Below are 22,242 nucleotides of genomic sequence, written 5' to 3'. Positions count from 1 at the left end.
GTTCATCCACTGCTTTATTGGGCTTCCCAATTTGTCCCAGTTACAGAGGGTCTGTGATGAACGTCTTTGAACTAACCTGTTTGGGCACTTCTTTGAGCACTCATGCTTTTATTCTATAGGGTAAATTCCTATTAGTTTGCACATTTGTTTATACCGTGATCAACTGCAGGATGGGGCCACAGGGCGCGTGAAGGAGTGGGACTCTGTGCGGCTGCGGCACCGTGACAACGCTCGTGCCTGGGCCGCGCCTCAGGAGGCTTTTGGTGGTCTCGGGCGCCCCAGGGCCGCCTTCTGAGGCGCCCGGGGTGAGGACTGTCGGAGTGGGCGCGTGGTTGCGACAGGTGCTGAGGCTTAGAGGTTGTATGATGCACTCCGCACTCGGGACAGCTCGCGGCCCGCGCCGAGCCTCCGTTTCCACCTTTTTAAGAAGCTTGCAAGGAATAGCGACTTGAAAGATCCAGACTCTTCGGGGCCCCAGTGTTGGGGGGCCAGGTTTGATTCTACCCGCTCTCCCGGGCAGGCTGGGCGGGGGAGCAGCTGGGAAGATGACGTAATGTGCTCCCAGCTCCGGGGGCGGCCAGCGGGCGGGGGCGAAGAGTGTTAACCCTTCAACCCCCAGCCCGTGGGTGCGAGAGCTTGCCGAGGCAAACCCAACGGAAAAGGGAGCGGCGCCTTTAACCGTGGGGAGGAAGGCTGGGCCGAGGACCTGGGGCCTACTCTCTGTATTTGCTACGGGCCCGCGAGGGGTGGGGCCTCGCTATGCAAATCTAAGCTGCTGATCGATGACGCGCCATCACCCCACGCGCCGCTTCGCTCGCCGATTGGCCGCGATGGGCCTGGTCCCATTGACAACAAACAAGGGGGCGCGCGGCCTGGGGGCGGGGCCGCGGAGGGCGCGGGTTGGGGCGGGGGAATCCCGCCCCGCCCCTCCCGCGCGGCGCAAACATGGCGGCGGCTGGCACCGGCCGGTGAGGCGGTACCGGGAGGGGACTGTCGGGTGTCATGGGCGGTGGCGGCTGCACCGCCCCCGCGTCTCCCTGAGCGGGACGGCAGGGGGGCCTCCGCGCCGAGCCGGGCGATGGACGAGAGCGGCGAGCTGGGCGATCTGGAGACCATGGAGACGCTCACGGAGCTGGGCGATGAGCTGACCCTGGGGGACATCGACGGTGAGTGCTGGTGGGTGGGTGGGAGTGCGGGGGCGCGCGGGGAGGAAGGGGTTACGGCGGCGCGCGGGTGCGCGTGCGCCCACCCCCCGCAAGCCCTGGCGCGCGGGAAGGCTCGGCACGCGCGGTCGGCCCGGCGGAACCCAGCCCTGCCGAGCGCTGCGAGTTTGGGCCCCCGCGCGGCCGCCGGGTTCTGCGGCGCCGCGTGTCCGGAAGCGGAGCTAGGGTCGTGGGACCGGGGGCGCGGAGCCGGGGGCGTCCCGAGCCCCGGGGGAGCAGCCTGAGGAGAGCCGCGGCCGCCGCCTCCCTTGCGCGCCTACACGCGCCGCCCGGGGTCCCGCTCTCCCGCCGCCCGCAGCTCCGCGGCGCACCTGTCACTCCCCGCCCGGCTGCGGGGGCGGCTTGGGGATCACCGAAACCGGGTCCCCAGGCTCCGCGCGCTGCTCTCTGGGCTTCCCGGGGCTGACCCGCCGCCGGGTCCCCTGGCGCTCAGGGAAACTTTGGGCAGGGAGCGGCTGCAGAAGCAAGTTGCTGATGAAGCGAGCGGTGGCGGCGGAGTGTGGACACTTCTCTCCGGGGTGGAGACCCGGGCGCTCCTGCTGCCGCGCTGCAAAGGGAATTGAGCAGCGAGAATTTTGAGTTGTGGCCCTTCGGGGACAGGCTGGGGAGCGGGTAGCCTTTGTTCCGGAGACCTTAACAGCGGAGTGGAAGAGCTGGTAGGAGCCCAGGGATTCTCTCTTGCAATGCTCTCATTTTGTGACCATGGGAACCCAGTGTTTGGAGAGGGTCAGCTACTTGCCCAAGGTCAACCAGCTGGTTAGAGAGCCCATCTCCTGGGCTAGTGTTGGGGTCACTGTATCAGGCTTTCATCTGACTCTTGGTAGTGAGGAGTCCAGTGAATAGGTTAATAATCATAATAGTAACTCAATAGTTGGGTTCTTCTGGTGTTGTAGTCCCCAAATTCTTTTTATTGTTTCACTTCTCACTAGGGCCCCATGGGAGACTGAGGCCAGATGTTTGCTTGTCTAAGGTCACTCACCTGAGATTGTCCAGAACCCATGCTTTTAAGCAGTGACTCAAGTGCATTGCGCTCTTAGTTTATAAAGTGCTGTCGTGTCCAGGATTTCACTACAGTCTTGCAGGCAGAAACAGTGGCTACATCCCCATTGTACAGATGAAGACACTGAGGCAGCAGAAGATTCTCTTCTAGAGGGAGAGATAAGTGGCAGCAGCTAATTGAAAAGGATCTGTTTCTCATTTTGCTTCTGTGACGATTAACCCCTTGGCTTGTCCTTGCCTTCTGTTTTTGGCCCTCTTGGCGGTGAGCTAATAAGACCCTTAATTGAAACCCCAAATCTAACCACAGATTTTTCCATGAAGTGCTCCTAAATAGAGATGTATTAACAAATGGAGAAGAGAGGTTCTTGGAACTTAACAAGGACAGCTAACATATTTTAAGCATTTATGTGCCAGGCACGGTGTTAAGCACTCCATACATGTTAATAGTCTCAATCCTTGACAACACTTTCGCCAGGTAGAATAACATCTGTTATACTACTCTCATCTCCTTTCATAAATCCTGAAACAGAGGCTCAACGTGGTTCATTAACTTATTAGCCAAGGTTACCTAGCCAGTAAGAAGTATGTCCAAGGCTGCCCACCAGCAAGCTCACACGAAGGAACTCATGTGCATTTTGCCTTCTCATTCCATAACTGATTCCTATTTATATTAATTTCTAATGTGTTGAATTCCCAAGTGGTTAAATATTAACCTTTCCCCTATAGTCTTCTGAGTAAAATATACCTTATGGAAACTACCACCGTGGTTCCGTGGCTTCACAGGTCCCCATACCAGATTTGGGAAAAAATGACTCCCTGTCCAAACTGGTCAACAAGTATTCAAGTGCCAGCTGTGGTTTCTCAGCTGTAGGGAACATGAGAGACAGGAAAGAGAATTTTATGGCCTCATGGAGCTTAAGATGAACAACAATAAAACTAGTAATGCCAGGATAGAATAGCTTATATTTGCTCAGAGCAGTAAGTGAAAGTCATCACTGAAGGAGTTTGGTAGACTCATACCAGGAAGACCACACCAAGGAGGTGGCCTTTGACCGGGGTCTTGGAGCACAAGAAGGGTTGGGCAGGGGTGAAGGCCAGTGGTCTGCAATTACAGATATCCCTGAATTCTACATCCATTCCTCCTCCAGAATGTCAGCTTCATGAGGGCCAGATCTTTCTGTTTCCTTCATGCTGTATTTCTTGCACTTAGAACTAAATACTTGCCGAATGCCTGAATAAGTCCAGCAACCTTGGGCAGAACTATCTAAGTTATACTAGATAGACACAGCCCCTGGGGTTGGGTTAGATCAGTTGCTTCTAGGAGCTAGTCAGGTAAGGAAGAAAAGACTATGAATATGAGTACGCATACTTTGTGTGTGATGGGGGTTGGGGGGTGGTACTTGGAACCTCAAGCTCTCATGCCTACCTCCAGGAACCAGGTGGGCAAGGATGCTTCACTGGGCAACATCATTCCAGCGGTAATCCATGAGGGTCCTTTGAGGATGTGAGTCCAAGGAGGCCGCATCCATTCATTTGTCCAGCACATCTCTTAGGTGGCTTCTAAGGACCCATTTGATGGACAGAGTGCCGAGGAGAGATTTGAACAAGACATACACATTCTCTTCTCCCTCAGGGAACATAAATTCTTGAGGGAATAAACACAAGCTGAATAAATAACTGAAATGAACACTCTGGCAGGATACATGAAGAAAATAAAATGGACCCGTATTCTAGAGAATGACTAGGGCAGACTAGACTAGGTAGGTAAGGGAAGCCTCTTGGAAAAGGGATCTGTCATCTGTGAAATATCCACATTTTAAAATGTTGGCTCAAAGTAGTTTTTGTTTGTTTTAAAGAAGCATACTGTAGGCCCAACAAAGAAACATGTTGGTCTCCAGGACCTTGTTCCACTGCAGGATGCTCTGTTGTCCCAGGCTATCAGCACCACCCCTCCCATGATGGGATATCTAGAGTACTTTCTTTTGTGGCAGATAGCTGTATTATGAGAAAGTGCCTCATGGATTGTGATAAACCAAGTCTTCTGGTTTCTCATTTTGGGATCAGGAAAAGCACAGTGACAGAGGTGTCCTTCTTATGAGACCCAAAAGGGTGGGTAGCAGAATCAGTGTGACAAGCACATGGCAGAGGAGGATCAAGCTGCCTTAGAGATAAAGGATTGCTTGCAAGTTCTTGGACTCTTATGATGTGTGTAAGGAAACGGTAGAAGATAAGGTCTGAGAGGTGAGTTGGAGCTAAACTGGAGAGTCTTCATACCTGATGCACATGTTTTGTGGAATGTACAGAGGGAACTGCTGAGGATTTTTAAGTAGGGTGATGACACACCAACCACTTATTTTAAGAAAATTTGACTGTGGCGATGGGCAAGGAAGATTAGAATCAGGGAGACCAGGTCAGTGGGAGGGAACTGCAGCCATTTCCAGGTGTGAGATGATGATACTAAGGGTGATGGGGTTGGGATAGGAAGTGGCCATCATGCAAGATGGTGGACCTAACACAATGGGGCCTCAGCGAAGGCCTCACCCTGAAGGCAAAGTAGAGGTGGAATTCTAAGATTCCATCACAGCTTTGATCCTGGGGCATTGGGAAAGTTCAGGAGCCAGCAGGAAGAACTGGTCTAGGGAGATGATAAACATTTGTCTTAAGTGGGCAGAAATTGAGGTGCTGGGGGTGGGGTGGTCATCCACAAGGTAATCCGAGGCCAGTGCTCAGGAGGAGGTCAAAACTGAGGATGGAGATTGAGGAGTCATCACTGGAGTTGAGGCTAGAGGTGAGAGAGAAGATAGAACGGAGAGGTCAGATCAGGTGAGGAAAGTGTAATGAAAACTAAGGGAAGGAGAGCTTCTCAAGGAGTGGCTGGGTAGTGGATGATGACTGGGATAGTGCTGCAGAGACAGCAAGGAGGACAAAGCCATGAAAGGAGTTGCGGGATTTGGCAGTTTGGAGGCTGACATGGGACAGAGCAGTTGGATGAAGGGGTCAAGTCTACGTAAGCCAGAAGGAAGTCAGGAATGAGTGGGTGACAGCAAGTTGAGGCAGCTGTTTTCTTTGGAAAAGATTGAAGATCACTCTCAGTGAGCTCATTTACCTTCGTCTTTGTGGATTTGCCCTATTCTGAACATTTTACCTACGTGGACTCGTACAAGATGTGGCTTCCTTCACTTAGCATAATGTTGAGGTTCATCTGTGTTGCAGCATAGTGTTCCCTTGTGTGGATACGTCATGCCTTATTTACCCATTCATCAGTCAGTGGACACCTAGGTTGTTTCCACTTTTTGGCTGTTATAAATGAAGCAGCTAGGGACATTTGTATACAAGCTTTGTTTGGGCAGACGTTTTTATTTCTCTTGTGTAGATCCTCTACATTTTTTTTGTTGCTGTTTGTGTTTTTCCTCGGACTTACAATAGCATCAGTTATTCACTTGCTTACTTTCCATGTTCCTGCAATGAATTCAGCCCTAATTCTTGTGACAGAGATTCTCAATAGGGGGTTAGTTGCTTTTATCCCCCTATTGGGATAAAAAGGGAAGCTCTCCTTCCCTTAGTTTTTATTACACTTTCCTCACCTGATCTGATTTTATCCCCCTTGTCACTGTCTCTTCTGAAGCCCTCCGTCCTTTTGCCCCATGTCATATTTGTCTAGCTCTGCTGTCCCACACTTTTTTTTTTTTTAATTTTTTTATTTATTTATGATAGTCACAGAGAGAGAGAGAGAGAGAGAGAGAGAGGCAGAGACACAGGCAGAGGGAGAAGCAGGCTCCATGCACCGGGAGCCTGACGTGGGATTCGATCCCGAGTCTCCAAGATCGCGCCCTGGGCCAAAGGCAGGCGCCAAACCGCTGCGCCACCCAGGGATCCCCTGCTGTCCCACACTTATCCTGGGATTGCTTTAGCCATCAGTAGGGAGCGGTGACCTTGAGGCCCCCATTCCCTGGTTCTTGTTTTTTTTATTCCCTAGTTTTGTTGGAGTAGCTTCCTGAGAAAAGGTTACATTAGAGGGAAATTGGGGGGTGGGATGGAGCCTTGTCTATCTTAAAACATCTTTATTCTGATTTCATGCCAGTTTGCTAGTTTAGAATTTTAGGTTGGGATCCCTGGGTGGCGCAGCGGTTTGGCGCCTGCCTTTGGCCCAGGGCGCGATCCTGGAGACCCGGGATCCAATCCAACATCAGGCTCCCGGTGCATGGAGCCTGCTTCTCCCTCTGCCTATGTCTCTGCCTCTCTCTCTCTCTCTCTGTGACTATCATAAATAAATAAAAAATAAAAAAAAAAATAGAATTTTAGGTTGGACGTAATTTTATATCAGATGTTGGAAGGCATTTCCTGATTGTCTTCTAGCTTTTGGTAGTTGAGAAATATGATACCATTTGATTCCTGATCTTTTGTGTGCCACCTGTTTTCTCCTCTGGAAGTTTATAGGCTCTTTATCCTTGGTATTCTGAATTCCATGGTAACATACACTGATGTGAGTGATTGTCAGCCACTGTACCTACATGGTGGGCTCTGGGGGGCTCACTCTGTCAGGCACTTACATTCATGTAGTCCTCCTATGGCTAGTCCATGCTGAGCCCCAGCCTGCGAAGGAACTTCCAGTTCCTGAGCCTTTGGGTAGCACTGCCTTGTCCTCTGCTGTCTTCATTCTTGCAGTCAGCCCCGTCTTTGGCAGAGACCCTGACACTACCTAGTACTGGAGAGGCGCTCTGGAAAGGTGTGTCTGATAAAGGATAGCACCTCAAGCCCAGGGTGTTGTGTGGGCCCCCAGCCAGGTGTCCACATCCATGGGGAGTTTGGTGTGACCAGCATACCATTGGGAGGCCCAGGTCAGGAGAGGGATGGAAACCTACTACAGGCTTCTCTAGGGAGTGTATTTGGGGAAATTGCTCAGTAAGGTGAAGCACAGATCTACTTTTTACCCTTGGGTGTATCATTTTCAAGACCTAAACTTTGTTTTGACTCTTGAACATAGATCCCTGTAGCTAATGTTTGGGTGGGAAGAGCTGCTGTTGCTCACAGCTTGTTTATTTCCTACCTCATTTTAGCTCCTGATCTCTAGTTCAGTTTCCTAGGACATAAAGTTTTCTGAGGTTGCTCAGATCACTGACTCCTCCCGGGGTCTGTCTGGCTATGTATGCCCTTGACAAACACTGTTCTGCATTCACACCCAGGCCTTTGGCCTAATGTTTACTGAACAGTTTTTTGTTTTTTTTTTTTAAGATTTTATTTATTTGTTCATGAAAGACACAGAGAGGCAGAGACATAGGCAGAGGGAGAAGCAAACTCCTAGTGGGGAGCCTGATGTGGGACTCGACCCCAGAACCCCACAACCTGAGCCAGAGGCAGATGCTCAACCACTGAATGACCCAGGTACCCCCTGAACAATCTTTTCTGTCGTTCTCCTACTCAGCTCATGTATTGGCATAAAATATATATATATTTCTCTTCTCCATTTCATAATTTAAAAAGTTCTTTAACAGCTTGATTCAGAAAGCGCTTTCTGACTATCAGATTGTCAGTATCCTCTGGATTCTGTGTGAGTTCTATTAATGTGTGCACAAATTGTTACATTTTTACGTAGGGGTTGCTAGGTGTTGAAATAGTTGAGGTGGAATAGCCATATAATCCAGTGTAATCCACCCAAATAGGCAGGCCCTTGCATATCCACATCCCGTGGAACGTTTGCGTCATTTGCAGCTTTTCATAACATAAGTACTATTGTCCTGAATGCGTAGGAGCAAGTCACTTTGGAGTCAGTTCATTGGTGTGTGTTTCCCAAAGAGGACTCCATCACGAGGTGGGTTACAGCTCCTTCACAAGACCAGCTGTGGCCCTTCCAGTTTGGAAACTCTCCAGGGCTTTACATTTGCTGAGATTGCTGTGCTGATTGGGACTTACTACTCGGAAAATATTTTTATTTATTCAAAAAGGCAAGATGTTCATATGGTGAAATAAAAAAATGTGAGAGGGTACTGTGAAAAGTCATGCTCCCAGCCCTTCCCCCTGGTGCTTAGCATCTACCAACTCTGCCTCCTCATAAGTAATTCATTTTTCAGTTTCTTTTACCTTTTTCAAAACTTGCTTAATGCAAATATAAGCAGATAAGTGTGGATTTTAATATTCGCTCCCCTTTTTATTTCTGCACAAATGGGTAGCATGTGACAGGCTTTGTTCTTCTGCATCTTACCTTTGTTTTTTTTCACTTAACCGTATATATTAGAGATCTTTCCAGTCTTCATTGCTGCATGGTTTTCCATTGCATGGATGCCTGTAACACATTCATCCAGTCCCTTTATGGTGGATATTTGAGGGTGTTTCTAGTTCTGCTATTACAAACAATGCTGGGGCGGCTGGGTGGCTCAGTAAGTTAAGCATCCAACTCTTGATCTAAGCTCAGGTGTTGTTCCTTAGGGTTGTGGGTTCAAGCCCTGTGTTGGGCTGGTCCACACTGGATGTGGAGCCTACTTAAAAAAACTTAAAAAAAAAAAAAAAACACAATGCTGTGGTAACTAGCTTTGTAAATTCAGAATTTCATACACATGCAGATCTAAGTGTGGGATAAATGACAAAAAATGGGATTGCTGGGTCAAAGTGGGGGTGGTGATACCTACATCACAGATGCTGCAAGAATCAGATGATATAAGACGTATAAAAGGAAGAGACAGGAACTAACATTCTGTTCTGGCCCCATGGGTTTGCAGTTTTAAGATATCCTAGGAGGGATCCCTGGGTGGCGCAGCGGTTTGGCGCCTGCCTTTGGCCCAGGGCGCGATCCTAGAGACCCGGGATCGAATCCCACATCGGGCTCCCGGTGCATGGAGCCTGCTTCTCCCTCTGCCTATGTCTCTGCCTCTCTCTCTCTCTCTCTCTGTGACTATCATAAATAAATAAAAATTTAAAAAAAAATTTTTTTAAGATATCCTAGGAAACTTCTGTCCACAGTGGATGTACCAATTCACATCACCATCAGCGTGTAGAAGAGGGCCTGTTTCCCCTCAGTTTCCTGATAGAGTCCAGAACTCTGTCCCTTTAGTCTGCCTGTCTTTGCCACCTGTGTGCCATTCTAGAGCTCACAGCGCTCCCTCAGCCCCCGACGACACACATATACAAACCCCTCTGTCCTGGCCTCCAGAGCCTCACTTGACATTTCTGTATTTGAGGCTCCTGGATAGTCAATGAGTAGCAACCAGCTTTCTGAATGATCCCGTCCTGTGCCTCAGATGTTCTCTTTGCTTGCCCAGGACCCTGGTGCTTGTGACCTCTGCCACTTTTGGTTTCTTGGAGCGATCGTTCATCTGGTTTGCTCACTCTCTTTACTTTTCAAATTGATCCTTGGGGCGCAGGGTGGCTTGGTCTGTTGAGCCTCCCACTCTTGGTCTCGGCTTGGGTCTGTATCTCAGGCTTGTGGGTTTGGGCCCCAGGCCCAGCGTGGATTCTACTTAAAAAACAAAACAAAACAAAACTCCTGAATGTACAGCAGTTCCTCATTTTCAGCTCTCTACTTTGGGGGACTTGAAAAATGATTTGTTTTACCTTGTTTCGTTGGGACTCTCTTCTCTGTCTGTGCTCTTTCATATAGCTTCATGGTGGCAACCCTTGCTGCCCTGCAATTTCAGTGCATCCTCTCAGAAAAAATTTTGGGGGCTTTCCATCACTATAAATGGTGTCCTGGAAGTTGTTTCCTTTCACCCGAATTCTCTTATGATGACTTTTCACCAAAATTGGCAGACATTTTAGGAAGTATCATTTGTTATGAATAGCCCCGTTCTCATCATACCTTCCTTTGAACTTTAAAAGTCATTGGTGTTCTCTCAGAGAATGTGACTCGTCTTTTTCTTTGTTGTTATTGACTGCCTCTGCAGTTGCCCCTACTTTTCCATCCTTCAGCAGGTTTTGAAATCACTGTGTCTGCAGCACCAGCCGTGAGCCTCGCAGTGTCTAAGCAGCCCTGCAGCTGAGACCTTTACCCAGGGCATGTGTTGTGCTGGGCTTTGTGTGCAGCGCTGGCAGGGGAAGCAAGGACCCTGTCCTTCACACAGCACATATGGCCTTTTGTCTACGTTGTCTCCTAATATGTTTTTGCTTTTAATCCTTTCTCCCAATTCTGTGGTACGCTACAGATGAGAAACTGAGGCCCAGACCACACAACTAGTAAACGGTAGAGTGGTGACCTCAATCCAGACCTGCCTCACTCCAACAACACCTGTGTCCTTTTCCTACACCTTGTGCTGTCTGATGTAAGTGAGCTTCCGAGTTGCAAACACAAGATGGTGTGGTGGGCTAAGGCCAGGGGGACTGAGGAGCCTCTGCTCACTTCTCACTTGTGTTTATCTAGAAGGGTCTGCTCTGTGCTGCCCTTCAGGTGACTTCCCTGGGTCCTACAGTACTTCTCTGAGTCTTAGTTTCTGCTGTGAGGTGGAGGCTGGAGATAGCTACGTCACATGTGCCGCAAGAAGTAATCGAGCCAAAGCCTATAAAAGGAAGAAGGCAGGAACTGACGTTCTCTTTTGACCATATCTGAGAATGAATGAGGAACTTCACATCTCAAGTTGACTCTTAGGACCAAAGGGCCTTTTTTAGGATATGGTTTTGAAATGTTTATTTCTCCCTTTTGAAAGGGCTTTTGTAGTTGTGGTGGGCAGGACACAAAGGAGTAGTCACAGAGTGCAGGGGAAAGTGTTCCATTCTTGGACCACAGGATTCAAGGGTTAAACTTGTTGACATGATGGAATTTTTTAAAGAGTAGCAGGATCTCAGAGGCTGGGCCTCCAGGTAAGACTCCCTGGGGAACCTCTGTTTAGAAACTAATCCTAAACCATTGACAGGCTTGGAAACTGGAAAAGCAGAGCTCTTTCTGCATTACTTAGGCCCTTTGGAATTGCTAATGAATATGTATCTAAATGGCCCTTATAATCTGGCTTTATCATCTGGCCTGTGGAACTTGTCTGTTTGGTTCAGAGTCTGGTTTGGACCAGTGATGAAATTCCGTCTGCCAAACCAGATGTAGAGCTGCCTTGTTAAACTGGTGTCTGCCCAGCTCAGGCCTTCACCATCCCACAGCAACAGGGGAAGATAATGCTTCTTGCTAAGTATGAAATTTATGGTGAAGCCTTGGACTTTACAAAAGTCCTTCAGATACATTCATCTTCCTGACAGTGCCGTGAGGTAGACGCTTGATTTTTATTCCTGTTTTGCAGATGAGACACTGAGACGGAGAAATAGAATGAACTGCCCAAGGTTTCCCATGCTGACAGAGTCAGGAGTTGTATTTGGGCCTTCTAACGTGGGTTCCCATACTCTTTCCTGCCCTGTGGGAATGAGGTGGGAGGTGTCCTGACTCAGGAAGCCTGTCTAGGAGCCCCTGCTCTGGTCAGAAGTTATTTAAAAATTTTTAAATATAATTTTTAAAATTTGTTCAAACCAGTTCAGCATGAATGAGTACCAGCATATTCCCAGCACGGTGTTAGACTCTTTGGGGGTATTGGAGGTGAGTGTGAAACAGTCCCAACTTTCAAGGAGCTGAGCTCCAAACAACCTGACCAAATACAAAGCGAAATGCAACAGAGGTCTTAACAGAAGGACAAACCTTCCCAAGTTTTTTGAGCACTAAGGAACAGAATTAGCAAAATTTTCACAGAGACTTTGGCATCTGAGCCGAGATGTGAAGGATGAGGGGATAGAACTTTAGGGTCAGGGTGTTCATTGAGAATAATTTGGCACACTCTGAGAACATGATTCAGGGTGGCCAGAATACAGTGTAGGACTGAGGTTCTTGAACTGCCAAGTGTCTAAGAACCCACAGGTCTGGGATGACATCCAGGAGGGGCACTGAATGAGTGGAGAGGTGGGATCAGAGAAGGTTCTTATGGAGGTACTTTGTAAGCTGAGGCCTCAAGGCTAAAGGGGCAGGAGAGAGGAGTCATGCTCTAGGCTGAGGGACTAGCCCTTCTGAAAGGCATCGGCCTGGCCACAGTCCTGATAACTGTTATCTTTCTCAAACACGATTTTGATCAGCTCCCTCCCTCTGCTGCTTCAGTGTGCTCTCAAGAGTCTGGGTGATAAGCAGCAAAAACTGCCTCTGGGTAGCCTAAACAGAAAAGGAATTTATTGGAAGGACACTGGTGCACGAACTGGCCAGAGAAGCTGCAGAGCCAAACTTGGAAAATGGGCCAGAACCAAGGGAGGCTCAGCTAAGGATAGCCCAGGGGCAACTGGGTTAGGACCCCACTGCTTTCCTGGGTCACTCCCAGTTGGGGGTATGCACGAATCCAGGCTGGGTGACAGAAAGCCTTACCTCCTACCAAGACCACTTGATGGGGGTTCTCCACTAGGAATATCAGGGTGCTGATGCGTTGAATGATGGACAACCCACAAATGTCCACTAGCAAATGTCCACTACATTCCCTATGTCTCTCCTTACCTCCAAAATAATAGCCAAATGCCTAAGGGTGCCATTAAGGCCTTTCACAAGTTAATTAGAAGCAGCTCCTTCTATCTCTCCACTTCAGCTGCTTGCAGGGCATTTCCTGGTGCTGTGGTTTTGCTCAGCCTGTTTCCTTTGCCTACAATACTTCCTTCTAACTCCTAAACCTCTTCATCCACTGCCTTCCAGCATGGATCCATGCTGTCTCTACTCTCTGACAGCCCTTTCTTTGTGAGGCACTTGTCTGTTCTCACCCTTGTCACGGTGCATGGGAGTTGGTTGGCTTTTTCTTCCCTGTGAGATGGGGAGGTGGGAAGGGAACCAGCCCGTTGGAGTCCTTGCTCTGAGCTGGAGCCATGGTAGGTGCTTAGCATCCTCCAGCTCTCAACACCATAACACACAGGATATGCAGGTGCTGGTTGGGTATTTGTAGCACAACTTAATAACCTACTTTGCAAGTATTTGTTTTGTCCTTAGTCTTAGGGAGGTTTGGAGGTGGTAGTGAGTGGAAGGATGGGGTGGTGGGTTATAGAGGTCTTTCACCTTTTCCTGGCTGGTTTCAGGACCGAACACGGTTGAGAATCCCCTCAATGGAGACTCTGCCCCCAAAAGAGTCAGGAGGGTGGTTTCAGCTCGCTATTGATTTCATGGACCCTTGGTTACCTGCCACTGTGAAGTGTGATGCCCTTGTCTTCTAGAACAGGACCATACAGTATCGGTCGGTTCCTTGGAGTTGTACTCTTTGCAATTTGTTTACTTTTCACTCTTTCCAGGAGAGTGAAAGCAATATGATGCAGGGCAGAGCAGGTGAAGAGCCAGGAAATAAGGGAAGACCAGAGATGACAGTCCTTCCCTTTCTCAGTGGGGGATGTTGGCTCTCATTTGTGAGTGAGGCACTAAATGACCATCTGCCCGGTGCCAGGTTCTGTTTGGTGACGTCCATTCAATAATAGAACCGAAGCATCTGTACGGTGTGGCAACTAAGAGCTTGACCTCAAATTCCAGCACCATCACCTGCAGACTGGGTGATGTTGGACAAGTTACTTAACCTCCCTGTGCCTCATTTTCCTTGTCTGCGAAATGGAGGTGATACTGGTGTGTGTCTACCTCAGAATGTTGTGGAGATTAAATGAGGAAATCTAGGCAAAGCGCTTAACACAATTGCTGACACATAGTGAGAGCTTGGTAAATATTAACAGTTATGTACTATATTATTGCTACCACTAATTGGCTCAGATTTTTTCATCTTAGTTGTCGTTCTTAGAGTCTCTTCTTAACCTCTTCCTAAGAGTAGGCATTTCAAAGTAATGAGTGGAATAAGAGGGACAGCCTTTCAAACGTGGGGTGCCAATAAACTGACGCCTCTCATTTGACCTTAGGTAAGGATTGGAGGCCTGGGTTTGCTGGCTGGGACCTAGGGTGGGGCTCTTGCATGGGTGGTACGGCCTTTGGTTATTGACTGCAGCATTCATTCTGAGCCCAGGCCATGAGGCGGGGCATCCGGAAAGGAAGCTTCATGGTGTGATGGTTGGGGCAACTTCTGGTGCAGGGTGCTTGCAAAACGATCACAGGCTTTGGAAGAGAAGACTGACACTCTTACCCACCTGCCTACGACCATGTGCAGGTCACTGCCTCTTTGGACTTGGACTTGTTTCTTCTGTGTAACCACCGCCACCACCACCTTTCAAGAACTTTTGTGTCAGGCACTGTTCTCTGGGCTTTATATATACTAACTCTTTTTAAAAAGAGTACTTGAGGGATCCCTGGGTGGCGCAGCGGTTTGGCGCCTGCCTTTGGCTCAGGGCACGATCCTGGAGACCCGGGATCGAATCCCACGTCGGGCTCCCGGTGTATGGAGCCTGCTTCTCTCTCTGCCTGTGTCTCTGCTTCTCTCTCTCTCTCTCTGTGACTATCGTAAATAAATAAATAAAATTTAAAAAAAAAAAAAAAGAGTACTTGAAACAGTTACGTCACAGGGTGATTTGAAGATTATATACCACCATATGTGTGAAAGTGCCAGCAAGGTGTTAAAAGCAAAAACAACTGAGTGACAGTGCTAATGAGGTTCTTTTCCAGTTAAGAAAAAAAAAAGTCACGTTTAAATTTTGCATATAAATGTATACTTACACACAAACACCAGATAAATAGCAGTAAAAATCAACAACAACAAAAGCTTTTTAAGCAACATAAGCTACAGGTACTTTTCACATTGTGCACCTTCTTTTTATCCTAACATTTGGCACCTGGCCATGGCAGATGTTTTATACAGGGTTTTGCCATCAGAACACATGCCTCTTGAAGGCATTTAATTTTGTGTCTGGCACATAGCAAACTCTGTTAATGTTTGTTGACTGCATATCTTAAAGGATGTGTCTTTATTGATTTGCTTTGTATTTTAAAGGAGAGAGACTTGAAAAAGCATCTTGTCGAGGCAGAAAGTCTCATTTGGAGAATAATGTAATCATTTGAGTAGGAGGGTATGTTCACAAAACACAAATAGCCAGGCAAAAATATCTCTCCCCTCTTCCCCCGGTGAGTCAGTTACATGCATGCTTACCTTGAGATTAATCTTCCATTCACATTGAACTTAATATTGGAAATAATGAGATGGATTACATAAGCACTCCCCCCCACACACACACACCTCTAAATTCTCCTTATTTTATTGTCACTTCAAGTCTCTCTTGCGTCTCTCTTCCAGGTTGTGATGAGCATAAATGTAAAATCCAAGAAATGTTTGTTTTATAGGGGAAAATTGTGTGCATAGAGGGGAGATTCAGATAAACCTAAATCGATCTCAATTCAAATCTTGGTTCAGCCACTTTGTATCTTAAGAGGGGGGCTCCAGCAAGTAATTTAATTTATTTGAACCTTATTTTCCCCACTTGAAAAGCAAAAGAATAATACTGGTCTTAGGATTTATATAAAGTACTAAGTAGGTGTCAGTGATAGCTATTATTATGTTGTTCACCTAGAATCAATAAGAAATTAATTTTAGTCATAGCCACCTCTATACTTTTAAATAAAATATAAGTGTGATATCTAATTAGAAAATAAGTTTATTAGCTTCATCACTGAGTTACTTTTGCTTTTAAACATCAATAATGTGGAGCGCCTGGTTGGCACAGTTGGTTAAGCATCTGACTCTTGGTTTCAGCTCAGGTTGTGATCTCAGGGTTGTGGTATCGAGCCTCATATAGGGCTCTGTGCTGAGCACAGAGACTGCTTAAATTTCTCCCCACTCTGCCCCTCCTGCTCATGCTGTCTCTTTCTCAAATAAATAGATCTTTTTTAAAAAAATCCATAGCGTGACCATTGGCTTTTATTCAAGGGTTAAATTAGAATCTAACCTGGAGATGATGCCCTTTCATATTTGTTATGTTTAAAAATAAAACAACACTATGAAAGAATCAAATACTTTTTTATGTTCTGGGTATATTCATATATATGTTTATAAAATATATATATGTGTGTGCATTTATGTATACACATACACATGTGTGTATGTGATATATATACCTGTATCAGAGTTTGGTTAATTCCCGTATCTAAAGGAAATGGACGCTCAGGGAGATTTCTTTTCCAAAGGCAGCTTGACAGTTGCACTGCTAGATTCATGGCCCAGTGTTGCTAATCCAATAGCCAGGTCTTCTTCAGCCAGTTCTATGTGAATTTATACTTGGGAATCCCTTTTCTGTTTGGCCTTCCAGTTCGTTCTTGGTTTTTAGCTTTTTGACCTCCTGCTTTTCTCCCTTACTATGATTCTTTGCCATACTTCCCTTCACAAAGTCCCTAGGAGGTGGCCTGTTTCCTGGTGTGGGCCATTTTCTAGAATCTCGCATATAACTAGAACTTTTCTTGAATCAGTTTTCAGAAGATTCTCTTCATCAGTTGAAGTTACCCAAGTTTTTGTTCCAGCTATTCTGATATTATCTTCTCAAGTCAGAATTCAGTCCTAAGTTTGTGCTTAGGATGATACTTAATGTGTTCATGATGTGTTCTAGGGAAGCCAGCACCCTCCCTGTACAAACCAGCCATGAGCAACCACTGAGCTAGAGAGGCCTCCCCTTCCTAAAGCATTGTTGGATGACTTGATGTGGCATTTCCTGTTTTAATGAGGAGAAAGACCAAGTTCATCACCATGAGCTATAGAACCTGTCATGATTTGACCTTGACCTACCTGGCCAGCCTGGTGCCCTACCAGTTGCCCATTCTCTTCCACAGCCCACCATGCTAGCTTTGTGCCTTCAAGCCTTGGCTTGTGAGATTCCCTGGGCCTAGAATTCATTTTGGGTGCCTACCAGCCTTCAGTCTAGTTCCCTCAGGAAGCTGTTCCATTGTCCCTTCCCAGTGTCTTCCTTGCTGCTGTGATTATGTCACTTGCACTAACTCATTGAGGTTAAGGAGTTTTTTTTATCATCTCTCTAGGCCAGCACACAGTGGGTGCTCAACATGTTTAAATCCTTTTGCATTTACGTACCCACTCCACCAAAAGTAGAAGCTTTGCAGAAATTGCAGATTTGTCCAGATTTTCCAGGATAACCTGGATTTCAAAAATATCTTGTCCCATTGTGAGGTGATATGTCCCTTCCAGTTTTGGTTCATAAAGCATAATTGCCATTTTTACAGATTGCCTGAAAGTTGCTTTGGGGAGCATTTCAGTGAATTGATTCCAGTTTTATTTTAACTGCCAGAGTGGTTAGTGCTTGGAAAGGTACAGGGGAACAGAGTTTGTCTGTGCACTTGTGAAGCATAAAATATAAGAAAAGCATTTAAAAATATAACTTATTACATGCAATGTGGCAAAATAAAAATTGTTTAATGTTATAAACCTACTCTTAGACTGATATCAGCACATATCAGAGATTTATTAACATTATTATTTTTTTTTATTAACATTATTAATGAGAAAACCGTCAGGATGACAAAACTGGATCCAAAGAGAATGTAAGAAACTGATATTTATGTAGTTTAAAAGAGGATGCAGTAATAAGATTGCAAATATAGATGCAAAACTGGTCAGTGTCCTACAGGGCAATAAAAAAACAAAGCCTTTGAATTCATCTTTTTTTAAATCATTTGCAGCTTATCGATTTTCTATAAGTGAACATCTAACTTCACAGAATGTGGGCCTAATCCATAGTAAATAAAAAGTCAAACAAGTTTATGTTTACACAGCATATCAGATGACCTTTGTGTAGACAGGGTAGACATGACTACCTCTAGTATGACTCTAAAGGAACAGTTTTTTTTTTTTTTTTTTTTTTTTGGCCTTATTTTCAAGTTTCGGTAATTTTTTCTTTTTCCCTTTCCTTTTCTTTTTCTTTCTTTCTTTCTTTCTTTCTTTCTTTCTTTCTTTCTTCTTTCTTTCTTTCTTTCTTTCTTTCTTTTTTTTTTTTTTTTTTTTAGAGCATGTGGGATCCCTGGGTGGCTCAGTGGTTTAGCGCCTGCCTTTGGCCCAGGGCGCAATCCTGGAGTCCTGGGATCGAGTCCCACGTAGGGCTCCTGGCATGGAGCCTGCTTCTCCCTCTGCCTGTGTCTCTGCCTCTCTCTCTCTCTCTCTCTTTCTGTCTTTCATGAATAAATAAAATCTTAGAGAGAGAGAGAGCACGCGCGCGTGTGCAAGCAGGAGTTAGGCGGGCGGCAGAGGGAGAGAGAATCATAAGCTGGCTTCATATCTAGCAAGGAGCCAGGGCATGATCTCACCACCCTGAGGCCTGAGCCGAAATCAAGGGTATGCTTAACCAACTGAGCCACCCCCTCAGATAATTTTTCTTAACAAATAAATCACAGATGGGTCCAAGAGCACAAAGATGGCTGGATCTGAGATAGAGAAGAGTGTCCTGGTTGAGAGTAATTTTAAGTGATTTTGAAATAGAATTGTGAAATTCAGAAAGGAAGAGGGTGGTAACGAGCAGAAAAGGTGAGGCATGGCAGTCACAGAGAAGGATCCCCTCCCTAATCCCGCCAAAGGTATGTGCAGAAAAGGGTGTGGGTATTTTCCCCAGGTGGATGATGAGCTAAGGAGAGTGGGAAGTGAAATCCTTTGGAGTAGGAGGGAGCAATCGGTAGGAAGCTTTGAAGCTTGTGTTTGAGAGATTTGAGAGATTTGATTTGAGAGACTGTTGGACCAACAAGATACTCAAAGAAGACAGTTGTCACTAGGGAGGAGGTTGCAGTTAAAATCAAGGTAGAGTATACAAGTTAAGCAAAGAGAACTCTGATACCATGAAAGGAGACCTGCCAGAAGTTCATAGTAAACTTCTGGCAAAAAAAAAAAAAAAACTTCTGGCAGAGGAAAGAAAGACCAATTGAAGGTGATGCTGAAGATCATTCTCCTGGTTGAAACTGAGAGCTGCTTGGGGGCCCTGCTGTGTTGGACAGAGAAGTTAGGACTGGCCGGCCCAGCTGGGACTCTCTGAACCTGCCCCTGACACCCAGCCTGGCAGATAGGGAGAGAGAGTCAGACAGAGCAGACCAGAAGACCATTGGAGAATGACTTTCGCTTCCCTTTATGCTTTCTTTTACTCTTAATTTTCAAATGTTTTATTTCATTATGTAATATTTGATATATGCAGTGATACATTTGTGTTATGTAACACGAGCATTTGAGAATCCCACCTCCCTGCCCGATTTTCCTTTGTGGTTTCTTTGCCAGTAAAAAGAGTGTACTCATCCCTTGCCTAAAATATAGGATGCCTGAGTCACTAGTTTGCCATCCGGTGTCATTCAGCCCTCCTCCAGACTCCCTGTCTCCCAGGAAGGTGACCCAGAATTCCCTTGATGTACATGATGCTGTCCCTGTGCTATGAGCTTCTTAGCAAATGTGCTCCCTGGTGTTTCGAGTGATTTTAGGCACGAATTTGCTTGAATTTGTTATAATTGTCCCTGCGTTCCTTATATTATTGCATTCCAAGGTTTCTACAGCAAAGGGTGTAGGTGTCAGCCCAGCTCCTGAACTGCCCTTCTGGGTGACTTGAATGGGGGTAACTCATGTTTGAGGTCCTGAGAAAGCAGTGGTGATTACAGATAGCAAAATGGTAGAGAAAGGAAAAGCTATCTCACTATTGATCTTCAGGTCAATACTATTGATACTAGTCTACATTTGATTTCTTTTTTAATTATTAGAAAAAAAAATCCTAGGAGGGAAGATAGGATCATCAGCTTGAGTGCAGGATACTTGTTTCTTTTTTTTTTTTTTAATTTTTTTTTTTTTTTTAATTTTTATTTATTTATGATAGTCACAGAGAGAGAGAGAGAGAGAGGCAGAGACACAGGCAGAGGGAGAAGCAGGCTCCATGCACCGGGAGCCCGATGTGGGATTCGATCCCGGGTCTCCAGGATTGCGCCCTGGGCCGAAGGCAGGCGCCAAACCGCTGCGCCACCCAGGGATCCCAGGATACTTGTTTCTTAAAGAAGCATACTTGTTGGGATTAACTTTTGTGTTTACCTCTTGCTCACTGGTTGTGGTCCATCTGATTCCCAGTAGCCTACAAACATTACATACCACACTTACTCTGTCTTTTATGTTGGTTGGGCAGATCTAATGTGAAAGATTAAATGAACGACACTAAATTAAGAAAGTTTAGATGAATGTCCTTATAATCTTGGGGATGAGGAACTTTTTCAGTGTAACACAAAAACCAGGTAATTTCATTACACTACACAGTATTAGCATTTGCATATAGTCAGTTCTGCTATAATACAACATATACATTCCTAAAAATCACTGCACTGAGCAAAATCATGTGATGCAAACCAAAAGGCTTATGAGGGAAATGGACTCTTTTTTTTTTTTAAGATTTTTTATTCATTTATTCATGAGAGACAGAGAGAGGCGGAGAGAGAAGCAGGCTCCATGCAGTGAGCCCAATCTGGGACTTGATCCCAGGACTCCAGGATCACGCCCCTGGGCCGAAGGCAGGCTCTAAACCGCTGAGCCACCCAGGCGTCCCGGGAAATGGGATTCAGGTCACAACACTCAAAATCTTTAGAAGTGATTGAAAAAAAAACTGAAAAAACTAAGAGCTAAAAACCTAAAAAAACAGCTTACTTTTATAGATTATTAAGTCAGTAAGAAATATGAAATACCACAAGAAATGGGGCCCCTTACCCTAAAAAAGACCTGAGGTTTGCTTGTGGAAGTGAGTGTTAGAAGTTGTAGCTTCTGAGTTATTGTGAGGTGATGGACGAAGGGATGTCTGCAGTCCGATGGAAAGTTCTGATCCAGATGTGGATGGTTATGATTCATAATACATGCTGTGACCTGACAAAGCTGGTAGATGTTTGAGGTGTGCACCTGTGCTCATTTTGTGTACCCCTATGTGGCTCATTTCAGCTGGGTGTGTTTTGCATTTCCTAGTGTTTCTCTCATGCATAAGTAAACACAAAATTCGTGACATGCCCAAATTGTTCCCTAATATAGCCAAATGCATTGGAACAAATTCACATTTGCAAAACTGACTGTCAAAAAAACCTGCCACAAATAACATGCACTAGATACTACTGAGTGCCAGGCACTGTGCTTTAGATTCCATGCAACCTCTCTCTTAGCAGCCCCATGAGGTAAGTATAATTTCAACCCCATTTTATAGATGAGAAAACTGACCCAAAAAAGTAAAACTTACCCCAAGTTATAGGGCTAGGGCATGATAACGTAATCACTGTGGCATTACATTTTCTCAACAAAAAAAATTTTTTTGAAGATCTTACTTGAGAGTGAGAGAGCAGTGAGCAGGGGGGAGAAAATGGGGGTGGGGGGAGAGAAACAGATTCCCCACAGAGTAAAGAGCCTGAGGCTGGGCTGGATCCCAGGACCCTGAGATCTTGAGCTGAGCCGAAGGCAGATGCTTAACCAATTGAGCCACCCAGCCCACCCCTGTTTTTTCTCAACAAATTAAAAGAAAAATAAAGTGGATTGTATGTCAACCATACTTCAATAAAAATAACAGTGTGGCAGATATATGCACATATATAAGGAGGAAATACTCATAGTATGTGAAATTTTTTTGAATCAGTAAAAAGAGACAACCCAATAGAAGAATGCATAAAGATCAAGAGCAGGCAATTTAGAAAGAAAGAAATACAAATAGTCAATAAAATTGGCAGGAGACATCCAACCTCATTAGCGCTCATTCATCCAAGCCGAAACAGTTTGATGTTCTTTCCCCACTGTCTGGATGACAGAAGCAGATGTGGGGAAATGCTGGCAGAAGCATAGGTTGTTACATCCTCCCCAAAGCACACATACCTGTCTTTTGACCCAGCCAGTCAATTTCTAGAAATTTATCCCAATCATCAAATCAGTGGGAAAAGATTTTTGTAAGAGTTGGTAATGCTGGGGCCACCTGGGTGGTGCAGTTGGTTAAGCATCTGACTCTTGCTTTCAGCTGAGGTCAGGATCTCAGGGTTGTGAGATCAAGCCCCACGTCAGGCTCTGTGCTCAGCTCAGAGTCTGCTTGAGCTGTCCCTCTCCCTCTGCTCCTTCCACTCATGTTCTCTCTCTCCTAAATAAATCCTTTAAAAAAAAAAAGTTTCTAACGCTAAAAAATTGAAAACAGCCATTTGTCATCACTAAGTGGTTAA

At 45.9% G+C, this 22,242-nt stretch overlaps 1 protein-coding gene across 1 annotated transcript in view; it reads left to right on the top strand.

Moving 5' to 3' along the window:
- The first annotated feature begins 907 nt into the window (after positions 1-907).
- SREBF2 (sterol regulatory element binding transcription factor 2) overlaps positions 908-22,242 on the top strand; it is a 62,300-nt gene continuing 40,965 nt past the window's right edge. Inside the window, exon 1 of the mRNA XM_025458411.3 lies at positions 908-1,166. Coding sequence (XP_025314196.1) covers positions 1,079-1,166 — 88 coding nt within the window. The 5' untranslated portion in view covers positions 908-1,078. The remainder of the gene's footprint in view (positions 1,167-22,242) is intronic.

Source organism: Canis lupus, chromosome 10, assembly GCF_003254725.2.
Source record: "Canis lupus dingo isolate Sandy chromosome 10, ASM325472v2, whole genome shotgun sequence".
In the NCBI taxonomy this organism is placed as follows: domain Eukaryota; kingdom Metazoa; phylum Chordata; class Mammalia; order Carnivora; family Canidae; genus Canis; species Canis lupus.
The sequence above is the reverse complement of the archived record's forward strand: the minus strand, read 5'-3'. Positions and strand labels throughout refer to the sequence as shown.